This window comes from Pecten maximus, chromosome 3 (assembly GCF_902652985.1).
Source record: "Pecten maximus chromosome 3, xPecMax1.1, whole genome shotgun sequence".
Lineage (NCBI taxonomy): Eukaryota > Metazoa > Mollusca > Bivalvia > Pectinida > Pectinidae > Pecten > Pecten maximus.
In genome coordinates this window covers 47982913-47998919 of record NC_047017.1, presented here as the reverse complement: position 1 = coordinate 47998919, position 16007 = coordinate 47982913, and the positions used below count along the sequence as shown (strand labels likewise).

At 34.9% G+C, this 16007-nt stretch overlaps 1 protein-coding gene across 1 annotated transcript in view; it reads right to left on the bottom strand.

Annotated features, from left to right (window-relative positions):
• Positions 1-16007, bottom strand: part of LOC117324395 (protein trachealess-like) — a 119292-nt gene that overhangs the window by 19934 nt on the left and 83351 nt on the right. The window contains exon 6 of the mRNA XM_033880240.1: positions 3127-3217. Within this exon, the coding sequence (XP_033736131.1) occupies positions 3127-3217 (91 nt within the window). The remainder of the gene's footprint in view (positions 1-3126; positions 3218-16007) is intronic.

Sequence of the window (16007 nt, the reverse complement as noted above, 5' to 3'; positions counted from 1 at the left end):
CTCCCCCATAGCTAACCCCAGGTAGGCCATGACAGGACCATCAGTCTCCCCAATAGCTAACCCCAGGTAGGCCATGACAGGACCACCAGTCTCCCCCATAGCTAACCCCAGGTACACCATGACAGGACCACCAGTCTCCCCCATAGCTAACCCCAGGCAGGCCATGACAGGACCACCAGTATCCCCCATAGCTAACCCCAGGTACGCCATGACAGGACCACCAGTCTCCCCCATAGCTAACCCCAGGTAGGCCAAGACATGACCACCAGTCTCCCCCATAGCCAACCCCAGGTAGGCCATGACAGGACCACCAGTCTCCCCCATAGCTAACCCCAGGTAGGCCATGACATGACCACCAGTCTCCCCCATAGCTAACCCCAGGTAGGCCATGACAGGACCACCAGTCTCTCCCATAGCTAGCCTCAGGTACGCCATGACATGACCACCAGTCTCTCCCATAGCTAACCCCAGGTACGCCATGACAGGACCACCAGTCTCCCCCATAGCTAACCCCAGGTAGGCCATGACAGGACCACCAGTCTCCCCCATAGCTAACCCCAGGTAGGCCATGACAGGACCACCAGTCTCCCCCATAGCTAACCCCAGGTAGGCCATGACAGGACCACCAGTCTCCCCCATAGCTAACCCCAGGTAGGCCATGACATGACCACCAGTCTCCTCCAAAGCTAGCCCCAGGTAGGCCAAGAGAAGACCATCATTCTCCCCCACAGCGAGCGCCTGAGGTAGGCTAAGACAGGGACACCTTAGTCTCCCCAGAGTTAACTCCAGGTAAGCCAAGAGAACATTAGTCTCCTCCAAAGCTTGCCCCAGGTAAGCCAAGAGAAGACCATCAGTTCACCTTTGATGTGGAAACAAACCCCACCAACCATGACTACCAACATCACCTAGTGTCACCCTGCCAAAGGAAGTCCTGGCATTCATGTATTTCCACATTAACGACCTCGTTCAATGCCTAATTAATGGCAACCTGAGGTCACGCTCAAACATACATTACCTAGCTAGATACCTCCCTATAAAACAGGCCAGTCAGATTTATAGCTTCAACACAAGTAATGATTTAATGAAGATTAGGGTTAAACATTTTGGTATTTGTTACTTAGTCTGGCTATGGACCTGTCTACAACAATTAACTGATGTTTTCTTGTATCCTATGGCTTGTTGGAAGTGGGAGCTGGTGGGTGTATCAAAACAATTGGTGACGCAACAAGTTGTTGCTACCTGTATTTCACACGCTACAAGGAAGTGGCGAAGGAGACAACATGAGAGGCCCCCCGGCTACAACTGATGCTGATGTTCAGCCTGTGATTTCACAAGCCACTTCAAACAACATCCTCTGTTAAACATATTGATTTATAATCACCTGTTCTATTTGGTCATTGGAGAGTTTCTAAGGACCTAATCAGTGGTAGTCTTACCTAATGTAAAAGGCATCACACGCCCAGTACATAAAGCAGATAACGATACACAAGTCTTTAACAAACAAAAATAAAAATTGGCATATATCTCACAATAATTTGACTTTGAAAGGATTGCAATGAAAACTAATGTTTTGAAATTGCGTCAACAATAATTCTCTCCAATCTAAGTAAGCTTCTCCGGGCACCTCATGCATACTAATATACAGATTACGATAAGCAAATGAAAATTTACAGAAATATTTTAGAATTCAAATTCTATCTTATAAATTCAAAATACAATGTAAACATGTCAAAAATTCCAATTGATTGTGACATCTAATTTTCATTCCAGAACATAATCCAGAGTCACTATTGCATAATACACTTTGACAAAATTTATCTAATATATTCTAGAACACACAGAACACAATAGCATCGGGAAATTGGTTCTCTAGATGTTATGCCTTATGTTAATAGTGATTACCATGGTATATACAATGTTGTAGCTGCATCTAACTCACTGCATTCGGATTTGTTCGATATTTGTGCATGATGGAATTAAGTTAGGGAATTAAGTTCGGAATAATCCCCTTCTAATTTACATAAGTTTAAATCTATGACGTCTATTGACGAAAACGCAAGGCATATCTGTGAGAGTATTGAATTATTTTGATATGATGTACACTGTTGTGTAAATATGCGATGTGATTATGTCACAAATAAATACCCCTGTCCTCATCTTTGTTGACTTTTGAATGCATTTTAATATCATCATGCTTATTTATACCGAGCTTGCTTAACATCTATGCAGATTTTAACCCAATTTTCCTTTCAGCTTGTATAAGTAAATATTTGCTTCTATCCAGGCAATCCAATAAGTACTATTTTATGTACTTTTGAAAACATAAGCAAATCAGCATTGATTCCCTAAATTCAATTAAGTAAAAACTAGATTTGTGGGGCTCACCACTCAACCTCCTCGCCAAGAATGGAGCATTGCTTCAATACCTAGCTTTACGAGGCTTATCAGTGTCTCGCATTGCCAATACAGAGCGCTGTCACTTGTACTAGACAGAATGCTCTAAAGCTATTGGGGATTCACTACAGAATGACACCGTCACTCATACTAGACAGTACACTCTAAAGTCGTCGGGGATTTACTACAGAATAACACCATCACTCATACTAGACAGTACACCCTATGACCTTGAATGAAAGTCAAGGTCATTTATTTGAACAAGCTTGGTAGCGCTCCTTCACCCCAGCATGCTACAGGCCCAATATCAAGTCCCTGGGCCTCTTGGTTATTGAGAAGAAGTTGTTTAAATGTAAAAGTTGATGCCGAACAACCCGACGACGGACGCCATACCATTGCCTAAGCTCACTTGCCCTTCTGGCAGGTGAGCTAAAAATGAACCCCTCCCTCATTGTATGACAGCATATTTTCTTTTCTGAGATAATCATGCCATATCTATTCACAACAATGTCAGTACATGTTTGTATAATACCATATTGATGACATGGCAATCAAAACATGGAAACATCAAACATGCCAATGAATTAAGGTATCATTATTAACATATTCTGTTACCTCAGTCAATAAAAAGACTAATGTTAATTGTTACTTCATTGAATTTCTGAAATACACCTATATGTAATGATTTTCTAAGATCTATACCATTTTTATTTGTTTTGGATTTGTACATACCATGTGGAAATCCCAGTCCCAAGTGTTCAGCTAGTTCTTGATGATCTTGGACATGGACGTAATCAAATATACTGCTGCCAGTGACCTCTACCTGTCAACAGAATCACACATCTTCAAGTATGGAATTAGGTCAAGGACCAAGTAACAACAGAATCACACGTCTTCAAGTATGGAATTAGGTCAAGGACCAAGTAACAACAGAATCACACAGCTTCAAGTATGGAATTAGGTCAAGGACCAAGTAACAACAGAATCACACGTCTTCAAGTATGGAATTAGGTCAAGGACCAAGTAACACCAGTGTTGTAATAGATCAACATTGAAACAAGTAACACAAGTGTTAATATAGATCAACATTTAAACAAGTAACACAGGTGTTAATATAGATCAACATTTAAACAAGTAACACAGGTGTTGTTATTGATCAACATTTAAACAAGTAACACAAGTGTTGATGTAGATCAACATGTAAACAAGTAACACAAGTGTTGTTATAGATCAACATTTAAACAAGTAACACAGGTGTTAATATAGATCAACATTTAAACAAGTAACACAGGTGTTGTTATTGATCAACATTTAAACAAGTAACACAAGTGTTGTTATAGATCAACATTTAAACAAGTAACACAAGTGTTGATGTAGATCAACATTTAAACAAGTAACACAAGTGTTGTTATAGATCAACATTTAAACAAGTAACACAAGTGTTGTTATAGATCAACATTTAAACAAGTAACACAAGTGTTGATGTAGATCAACATTTAAACAAGTAACACAAGTGTTGATGTAGATCAACATTTAAACAAGTAACACAAGTGTTGTTATAGATCAACATTTAAACAAGTAACACAAGTGTTGTTATAGATCAACATTTAAACAAGTAACACAAGTGTTGTTATAGATCAACATTTAAACAAGTAACACAAGTGTTGTTATAGATCAACATTTAAACAAGTAACACAAGTGTTGATATAGATCAACATTTAAACAAGTAACACAAGTGTTGATGTAGATCAACATTTAAACAAGTAACACAAGTGTTGTTATAGATCAACATTTAAACAAGTAACACAAGTGTTGTTATAGATCAACATTTAAACAAGTAACACAAGTGTTGTTATAGATCAACATTTAAACAAGTAACACAAGTGTTGATGTAGATCAACATTTAAACAAGTAACACAAGTGTTGTTATAGATCAACATTTAAACAAGTAACACAAGTGTTGTTATAGATCAACATTTAAACAAGTAACACAAGTGTTGTTATAGATCAACATTTAAACAAGTAACACAAGTGTTGATGTAGATCAACATTTAAACAAGTAACACAAGTGTTGTTATAGATCAACATTTAAACAAGTAACACAAGTGTTGTTATAGATCAACATTCAAACAAGTAACACAAGTGTTGATGTAGATCAACATTTAAACAAGTAACACAAGTGTTAATGTAGATCAACATGTAAACAAGTAACACAAGTGTTGATATAGATCAACATTTAAACAAGTAACACAAGTGTTGATGTAGATCAAGATTTAAACAAGTAACACAAGTGTTGTTATAGATCAACATTTAAACAAGTAACACAAGTGTTGTTATAGATCAACATTCAAACAAGTAACACAAGTGTTGTTATAGATCAACATTCAAACAAGTAACACAAGTGTTGTTATAGATCAACATTCAAACAAGTAACACAAGTGTTGTTATAGATCAACATTCAAACAAGTAACACAAGTGTTGTTATAGATCAACATTTAAACAAGTAACACAAGTGTTGATGTAGATCAAGATTTAAACAAGTAACACAAGTGTTAATGTAGATCAACATTTAAACAAGTAACACAAGTGTTGTTATAGATCAACATTTAAACAGGTAACACAAGTGTTGATGTAGATCAACATTTAAACAAGTAACACAAGTGTTAATGTAGATCAACATTTAAACAAGTAACACAAGTGTTGTTATAGATCAACATTTAAACAAGTAACACAAGTGTTGATGTAGATCAACATTCAAACAAGTAACACAAGTGTTAATGTAGATCAACATTTAAACAAGTAACACAAGTGTTGATGTAGATCAACATGTAAACAAGTAACACAAGTGTTAATGTAGATCAACATTTAAACAAGTAACACAAGTGTTGATGTAGATCAACATTTAAACAAGTAACACAAGTGTTGTTATAGATCAACATTTAAACAAGTAACACAAGTGTTGTTATAGATCAACATTTAAACAAGTAACACAAGTGTTAATGTAGATCAAGATTTAAACAAGTAACACAAGTGTTGTTATAGATCAACATTTAAACAAGTAACACAAGTGTTGTTATAGATCAACATTTAAACAAGTAACACAAGTGTTAATGTAGATCAACATTTAAACAAGTAACACAAGTGTTAATGTAGATCAACATTTAAACAAGTAACACAAGTGTTGTTATAGATCAACATCTAAACAAGTAAAACAAGTGTTAATATAGATCAACATTTAAACAAGTAACACAAGTGTTGTTATAGATCAACATCTAAACAAGTAAAACAAGTGTTAATGTAGATCAACATTTAAACAAGTAACACAAGTGTTGATGTAGATCAAGATTTAAACAAGTAACACAAGTGTTGATGTAGATCAACATTTAAACAAGTAACACAAGTGTTGTTATAGATCAACATTTAAACAAGTAACACAGGTGTTAATATAGATCAACATTTAAACAAGTAACACAAGTGTTGATGTAGATCAACATTTAAACAAGTAACACAAGTGTTAATGTAGATCAACATTTAAACAAGTAACACAAGTGTTGTTATAGATCAACATTCAAACAAGTAACACAAGTGTTGTTATAGATCAACATCTAAACAAGTAAAACAAGTGTTAATGTAGATCAACATTTAAACAAGTAACACAAGTGTTAATGTAAATCAACATTTAAACAAGTAACACAAGTGTTGTTATAGATCAACATTTAAACAAGTAACACAAGTGTTGATGTAGATCAACATTTAAACAAGTAACACAAGTGTTAATGTAGATCAACATTTAAACAAGTAACACAAGTGTTGTTATAGATCAACATTTAAACAAGTAACACAAGTGTTAATGTAGATCAACATTTAAACAAGTAACACAAGTGTTGTTATAGATCAACATTTAAACAAGTAACACAAGTGTTGTTATAGATCAACATTTAAACAAGTAACACAAGTGTTAATGTAGATCAACATTTAAACAAGTAACACAAGTGTTGTTATAGATCAACATTTAAACAAGTAACACAAGTGTTAATGTAGATCAACATGTAAACAAGTAACACAAGTGTTGTTATAGATCAACATTTAAACAAGTAACACAAGTGTTAATGTAGATCAACATTTAAACAAGTAACACAAGTGTTGTTATAGATCAACATTTAAACAAGTAACACAGGTGTTAATATAGATCAACATTTAAACAAGTAACACAAGTGTTGATGTAGATCAACATGTAAACAAGTAACACAAGTGTTGTTATAGATCAACATTTAAACAAGTAACACAAGTGTTGTTATAGATCAACATTTAAACAAGTAACACAAGTGTTGATGTAGATCAAGATTTAAACAAGTAACACAAGTGTTGTTATAGATCAACATTTAAACAAGTAACACAAGTGTTGTTATAGATCAACATTTAAACAAGTAACACAAGTGTTGATGTAGATCAAGATTTAAACAAGTAACACAAGTGTTAATGTAGATCAACATTTAAACAAGTAACACAAGTGTTGTTATAGATCAACATTTAAACAAGTAACACAAGTGTTGTTATAGATCAACATTCAAACAAGTAACACAAGTGTTGTTATAGATCAACATTTAAACAAGTAACACAAGTGTTGATGTAGATCAAGATTTAAACAAGTAACACAAGTGTTAATGTAGATCAACATTTAAACAAGTAACACAAGTGTTGTTATAGATCAACATTTAAACAAGTAACACAAGTGTTGTTATAGATCAACATTTAAACAAGTAACACAAGTGTTGATATAGATCAACATTTAAACAAGTAACACAAGTTAATGTAGATCAACATTCAAACAAGTAACACAAGTGTTATGTAGATCAACATTTAAACAACTAACACAGGTGTTGTTATTGATCAACATTTAAACAAGTAACACAAGTGTTGTTATAGATCAACATTTAAACAAGTAACACAAGTGTTAATATAGATCAACATTTAAACAAGTTACACAAGTGTAAATGTAAATCAACATTTAAACAAGTAACACAAGTGTTATGTAGATCAACATTTAAACAAGTAACACAAGTGTTAATATAGATCAACATTCAAACAAGTAACACAACTGTTATGTAGATCAAGATTTAAACAAGTAACACAACTGTTATGTAGATCAAGATTTAAACAACTAACACTGTGTTAATGTAATTGAAAAGTGTTAATGTAGATCAACATTTTATTGGTATGCAACAAGAATATGTATGTTCTATTGTATGGTGTCTAATCATTATGTATATATTGGTGCTTGTGTGCAATGATCTCTTTGCATGCCTGGCGTATTGCTATGCTGTATATATGGGTGATAATCACTACATAATTGGAGTGTGTGTAACATTATCACTACACAGAATTGTTTATGTATGTGTGTGTGTAGATGTGTGATGTTGTGAAGATGATACAAAGTGCTCTGTTTTTAATGTATCATGCTCATTGTATTGAATAAAAAAGATAAGTTAAAAAAAAAAAAATTTAAACTAGTAACAAAATTGTTAATGTAGATTACCATTTAAATGAGTACCGCAGGTGTTAATTTTCTCAAAACTGCGGTTTCAATATGAATATCTTAAAATACCATATTTATCCTACAGACCTCCAGGGGCTGAATCACCATGACTCCCATGAGTACTGCATGATTGCTATACATGTACAACATGTTTATCATTGGGATATTACTACTAGCATGTATCATTATCCTCAAAGTCTATACCAACAGAAACATGGAATATCTAAATACCCTCAAAGTCTATACCAACAGAAACATGGAATATCTAAATACCCTCAAAGTCTATACCAACAGAGACATGGAATATCTAAATACCCTCAAAGTCTATACCAACAGAAACATGGAATATCTAAATACCCTCAAAGTCTATACCAACAGAAACATGGAATATCTAAATACCCTCAAAGTCTATACCAACAGAAACATGGAACCAACAGAAACATGGAATATCTAAATACCAAACTCATCTACAGAAATAAAACACTGATTACTACATTATGTATTTGAATGTTTAAATTAATTCTATACACATGTATTTTCAAACTTCAGAAATTTCTACAAAAAATTCTTGACAGAAATTTGTAGATTAGAATTTACCATAAATTTGAGACATCTGTAGTCATTAAATACGACATGTTACTGTCAAGATTCCATGTAAAACTGTCATATATGCAAAGTGCTTTGTTCTTAAGCATGATGGCCACAGCATTTTTTGTCACAATGAACAGGTGTTTCTTAATTCTTTCAAAATAATTTAGGACATTGTCTTGCAAAATATATGCCGAATGTAAAATTTAGGGGCGTAGTTGATCCCCCCTTTTATAATTCAATATTCATTTGTGCTCATTTGATTTTTCTATGGAACATTACTATAGAACTTTCACATTTTCAAAATCTAGCATTATACTCAGATGAAGGATGAAACTGCTGTGCGATGCAGTTTTATAGTAATTATTGTGCATTTACTGTTTCTATAGCTAAATCTAAACAAATTTTAATCTTATCACTTGTGTGACCATCAAGTCAATTAACATGTACATTGTATACATATTTATAGAATTACTGGTTACTAATTAATTTTTCAATTTATATTCATACAGAATATGTTAGAGGTATATTTAGGGGGACCTTTTAACTTACAAGAGACTACATAGGGTATAACTTGTGGAGGGACCAAACAGAGGGTGTGTGAGGTTTATAGGGTATAACTTGTGGAGGGACCAAACAGAGGATATGTGAGGTTGATAGGGTATAACTTGTGGAGGGACCAAACAGAGGATATGTGAGGTTGATAGGGTATAACTTGTGGAGGGACCAAACAGAGGATATGTGAGGTTGATAGGGTATAACTTGTGGAGGGACCAAACAGAGGATATGTGAGGTTGATAGGGTATAACTTGTGGAGGGACCAAACAGAGGATATGTGAGGTTGATAGGGTATAACTTGTGGAGGGACCAAACAGAGGATATGTGAGGTTGATAGGGTATAACTTGTGGAGGGACCAAACAGAGGATATGTGAGGTTGATAGGGTATAACTTGTGGAGGGACTAAACAGAGGGTGTGTGAGGTAGATAGGGTATAACTTGTGGAGGGACCAAACAGAGGATGTGTGAGGTTGATAGGGTATAACTTGTGGAGGGACCAAACAGAGGATATGTGAGGTTGATAGGGTATAACTTGTGGAGGGACCAAACAGAGGGTGTGTGAGGTTGATAGGGTATAACTTGTGGAGGGACCAAACAGAGGGTGTGGGAGGTTGATAGAGTATAACTTGTGGAGGGACCAAACAGAGGGTGTGGGAGGTTGATAGGGTATAACTTGAGGAGGGACCAAACAGAGGATATGTGAGGTTGATAGGGTATAACTTGTGTAGGGACCAAACAGAGGATATGTGAGGTTGATAGGGTATAACTCGTGGAGGGACCAAACAGAGGATATGTGAGGTTGATAGAGTATAACTTGTGGAGGGACCAAACAGAGGATATGTGAGGTTGATAGGGTATAACTTGTGTAGGGACCAAACAGAGGATATGTGAGGTTGATAGGGTATAACTTGTGGAGGGACCAAACAGAGGATATGTGAGGTTGATAGAGTATAACTTGTGTAGGGACCAAACAGAGGATATGTGAGGTTGATAGGGTATAACTTGTGGAGGGACCAAACAGAGGATATGTGAGGTTGATAAGGTATAACTTGTGGAGGGACCAAACAGAGGGTGTGTGAGGTTGATAGGGTATAACTTGTGGAGGGACCAAACAGAGGGTGTGTGAGGTTGATAGGGTATAACTTGTGGAGGGACCAAACAGAGGGTGTGGGAGGTTGATAGGGTATAACTTGAGGAGGGACCAAACAGAGGATATGTGAGGTTGATAGGGTATAACTTGTGGAGGGACCAAACAGAGGATATGTGAGGTTGATAGGGTATAACTTGTGGAGGGACCAAACAGAGGGTGTGTGAGGTTGATAGGGTATAACTTGTGGAGGGACCAAACAGAGGGTGTGGGAGGTTGATAGGGTATAACTTGAGGAGGGACCAAACAGAGGATATGTGAGGTTGATAGGGTATAACTTGTGGAGGGACCAAACAGAGGATATGTGAGGTTGATAGGGTATAACTTGTGGAGGGACCAAACAGAGGATATGTGAGGTTGATAGAGTATAACTTGTGTAGGGACCAAACAGAGGATATGTGAGGTTGATAGGGTATAACTTGTGGAGGGACCAAACAGAGGATATGTGAGGTTGATAGGGTATAACTTGTGGAGGGACCAAACAGAGGGTGTGTGAGGTTGATAGGGTATAACTTGTGGAGGGACCAAACAGAGGGTGTGGGAGGTTGATAGGGTATAACTTGTGGAGGGACCAAACAGAGGATATGTGAGGTTGATAGGGTATAACTTGTGGAGGGACCAAACAGAGGATATGTGAGGTTGATAGGGTATAACTTGTGGAGGGACCAAACAGAGGATATGTGAGGTTGATAGGGTATAACTTGTGGAGGGACCAAACAGAGGGTGTGTGAGGTTGATAGGGTATAACTTGTGGAGGGACCAAACAGAGGATATATATGTGAGGTTGATAGAGTATAACTTGCGTAGGGACCAAACAGAGGATATGTGAGGTTGATAGGGTATAACTTGTGGAGGGACCAAACAGAGGATATGTGAGGTTGATAGGGTATAACTTGTGGAGGGACCAAACAGAGGGTGTGTGAGGTTGATAGGGTATAACTTGTGGAGGGACCAAACAGAGGATATATATGTGAGGTTGATAGAGTATAACTTGCGTAGGGACCAAACAGAGGATATGTGAGGTTGATAGGGTATAACTTGTAGAGGGACCAAACAGAGGATATGTGAGGTTGATAGGGTATAACTTTTGGAGGGACCAAACAGAGGATATGTGAGGTTGATAGAGTATAACTTGTGGAGGGACCAAACAGAGGATATGTGAGGTTGATAGGGTATAACTTGTGGAGGGACCAAACAGAGGATATGTGAGGTTGATAGGGTATAACTTGTGGAGGGACCAAACAGAGGATGTGTGAGGTTGATAGGGTATAACTTGTGGAGGGACCAAACAGAGGATATGTGAGGTTGATAGATAATAACAAACACACACCACCCAGGTGATAACCTCACCCATCACCCCAAAGATTCCTCCCCAAGATACTCATTTAATGAGCTGCTATTTCATTCAGATTAAGATTATACTACAATGGAATGCAAGCTGTAGCTCTCTACTGCTATGTGTTAATCTGATGAGGAAAATCTAAATTGATTTCACTAAACGACATAATTCATTAAAACAGCAATGAGTATGGTGAACATTTTGTGGTTGGTTGGTACTCAATACAAAAGTTTTAACAGATATTTAACTTTTTTATTTTAACACATATGAATAAGAATACAATAACATTTTTATAACAAAGAAAAGGAAGTTGATTTCAATTTGTGCTTGTTGATGTATAAAAAAGATACAATCTTAAAGGAGATGATCATCCACTGATAGAAGGAATTGTAATATTTTATTAAATGTTAGATAGCAGCTTGATCATTAAGGCGAGATGGTGAGTAAAAATTCATTATACAACTTTGAAACGACTAAACATCATAAAACATACATTTTCATACATTATAGCTTTAAAATCTACCCAATATTTTCATTGTTTTTGTCTGGGTTTTTGGTCTTTTAAAAAAATGATTTTGATGTGTAGATAATGCTTTATTTTCAATTCTATTATAGATATTATTTCATAAAACATTAAATAAAAATCTGTGGAAACCTGATGTCTTACGTACCTTTAATCTAGGAATGTTTTTAATCACAGTGAAGACCAATACAATTTTGGCTTTGTAATGTAAACAGAGATGAGATCAGTATCAGCATCGCCTGACAAATTACAACTAACACTAATGGCAGGTGAAAGGAAAGATGGTATTTAAATTATTCTGATGGCAAAGATACACATCTTATCAATCCTACAAATGCTTAAACTGTTAAAATATGTGTGAAATAACATGAATTTGCATCATAAACTTCTCTTTCAAAATCTAGTTTATGTCATTTTAATGCCGAATTATGCAAAAAATATTCATTTATTCAAATCAAAGTGTGTAATGTGTTTACTCTAGTGTGGTAATTCTAGAAAGCAATCATATGTTTGACGTATTATTTCACTTAATGACAACAAGAAGACCTGGATCTAAAATAACATACATATTTGAAATGCATTATATCCTGGAAGTTGTTAGGTATATTTTTTCATACATCAAGCTGGCTTATAATATCCTGATTGACCAGGTATTTCTATTAATATCTAACTCTCAGAAATGATGTAACAATTTCAAAGATAATTATGATAACCTTTATCTTAAATATGTATTGTTATCATTTACAATGTAAACAAATTAATGAAATATGTCATCAATATTTCACTTTATCCCATCGTAAATTTCATTCAAATTTCTGTACAGTATATATTGCTAAGGTTGGTAATTCTGTATATGATTAAAACGACATGCATTAAACAGCTGTGATGTTGCATCTCAACAGCTCATACACAGTTTCAAATTTCTTTATGCATTATTATCTAGATATATTCATTAAGATGACTAATTTGATGTTTTATATCCTAAATATTTCAAATGTTTTATAAGATACACATTCAGAATTTAATGCCAGATATTTTCTTCATAAATTCAAACAAAATACAAAGAAAAAGAAAAAAACATTTTAAATGGGGATGGAAGGGGGAGGTGGGGTTGCATGGTTCATAAAGATTTGTTTTCGTACCAAAATTTCAGCACTTTAATGCCAGGTACATTTGTTTTAATCCAAAATTGTAGGGAATTGGTGTAATTTTTTTGTGTTATCTTAACAAGACTAAATTGACAAAAGGACATTACATTTAACATCTTATATCTCAATGTCATTTCAAACTGTTAACTTGTGTCCTAGAATCGGACATGTTGAAGTTCATTTGTTTAGCTTTCATCGAAAGATATGTGACTACATTTCTTTTTTATAATTTTATTGGGATAGATATTTTATTTTGAAGGGATCTGAAAAGAATTTCATTTTAACAACAAGTATGAACTGCAATTCTTTGTACTTTCCAAGTACTTGTAAGTAAAGTCCAGTGCTATTTCAGCTTTGACCCTAAATTCCAGCACTTTTTCAATCATTGGTCCCAAATTCCAGCATTTTTCATCATCTGTAAAGCATGGGTTTGGTTGATACAATGTCTGGAAATAACCTAATTATGATATCATCAAAAATGTATGGATATGTAAAACAAGTGTATGTAAATTTAAAATAAATATCAATGCCATAATCAATTAACATTATGACTATGTCAACTTAGTATCAATGCTGATTCCTAAATCAAGCTAACATACTGACTCGACAGATTGAGGTCAGCATCTGAATATTGACTTTTTATCATTAAAACTATTTCAGATGACATCCTAACCTAAATTATAAAAATCAGCTCCCATCACCAAGTATTAAGTGTATTGCTTCCATCACATTTTCATAGCCTACACTTCCAAACCCAGTTTGAATTCTTTCCAATTGAAATGCATTAGACATGGGTGGGCTTATAATTACCCGCTAAATGCTATATTTAGAAACTGCAAGCATACAAGTATTAAATATGAATGACAAAGAAATCTGATTTCAGACATTTATCTGTGTTCTCAAACAAGTCCCAAAAGACATTTTTCAAATGGTTTTAAGCTAAAAAGAGTTATTAAAATCAAGTGTGATTGCTTTGGCAATATATAGCAATGAAAGTCATACGAGTTGTCTATGTAGGAAAAATGATTTATAACATTGATACATATTCATTGCATGAACAAGTAATTTGTACATTATAAATATTCACAAATTATATAACCATATTCTACTTTATGTAAATCCTGACAGATACCTTTATTAAAATCTATCATCATAAGGTAAGTGAGTTTGGTTGTAGACTTGTTAAAGTCAAAAGAAGTTTTATGTTACTCTAATAACCTACATACCCTACCTGTAATAAATTAAGAGTACATAATACACACATGTACAGCCTTATCTATACAAATATTTCATTAATTCATGCATCTTTAACTTAAACCAATATCTTTTTAATCCTGCTACTTTAGTAAATTTGATCTGTAAATTTTTGATTGCCCAAGTGTATAATTTTACATACAAGATATTTTAGGTTTTATCTTGTTTTGAAATCAAATTTTGTTTCTATTCATCATCTTACTTTTTTGTCTATGATCTCCAATGCTGAAATATCAGAAGAAATTAACCTGTATATAAATCACACATCGGATATAGACATTGATAAAGTAAAAGTTCAACATTAAAATACAATACTATGAAGGAAACAGTTGGATTTTTTCCTATTTTTAAATGCACTTTAAAAGTGTTTTTACTCCATTAATTTTTAAACTGTTTTGTATTTCACTAACTTTTAACCTTGATCCATTTAAATTTGAATTTGGTGGCACGTAGGCAGGCTCTAAGGATTGGCACTGTACAAGAGACTTTACTCTGTAGTGTTCCATTGTAAACTAGAACTGTCGTCCAGAGGGCCAACTCATATCCCCTGCCCCTCCGCCGCCCCTCTGGTGAAGATTTTCTAACAAAAACCTGTTTTTAGTGAACAGGTTACCACGGAAACCTAAATTTGTGGTGAAAAAACCCTCATTGCATATGTACACATTACGAGTCCATAACATTCCTGTGTATTTCAAATGAAATCGGTTGATAGCTATATAAGGGTTGTCAGAGTTGTCTTGACAAAGTTTTGCACAAGAATATGGGTATTGAAACCTAGTAACCATGGAAACCAAAACTTCTGTAGAGAAATATCATGCATGCACATTTACACATAGTCTCTATCACTCTTGTGTAGTTTGACTTGAAGCAGGTTTATGAGGAGTTGACTGGACAACATTCCCGCTCACCCAAAAAACGAAGTATAATGACCTGGTTACCATGGTGACCACAAAATTACAACATGATATAGATTACGCACATCTACAATGTATAAGGGTTATTTCAACAAGAGGCCCATGGGGCCTGTATCGCTCACCTGGTTGGATTTGACCAAATGTCAAAATAATGTTCATGTTCAATTCCTTTTGTTTGTTAACCTCAAACAATGCTATTTATGGTTATAGCGTGGGGATCCCAACTGCTTTAAAGAAATAATGAAGTCCAGACTCTCTGAGTTTACAACATGCATTTATAACTTTATGACTAGTAGCGATTTGAAGGAATTACCTCTATTTCCCCATTAGGCCCCGCCCCTTTGGCCCCTTGGGGGTCAGAGTCGCCATTTATGCAAAATCTATTCCCCATCCCCAAAGGATGTTTCTGACCAAATTGGGTTCAAATCCATTCATAACTTTATGACAAGTAGCGATTTAAAGGAATTACCTCAATTTCCCCTATTGGGCCCCGCCCCTCAGGCCCCTTGGGGGTCAGAGTCACCATTTATGCAAAATCTGTTCCCCTTCCCCAAAGGATGTTTCTGACCAAATTGGGTTCAAATCCATTCATAACTTTATGACAA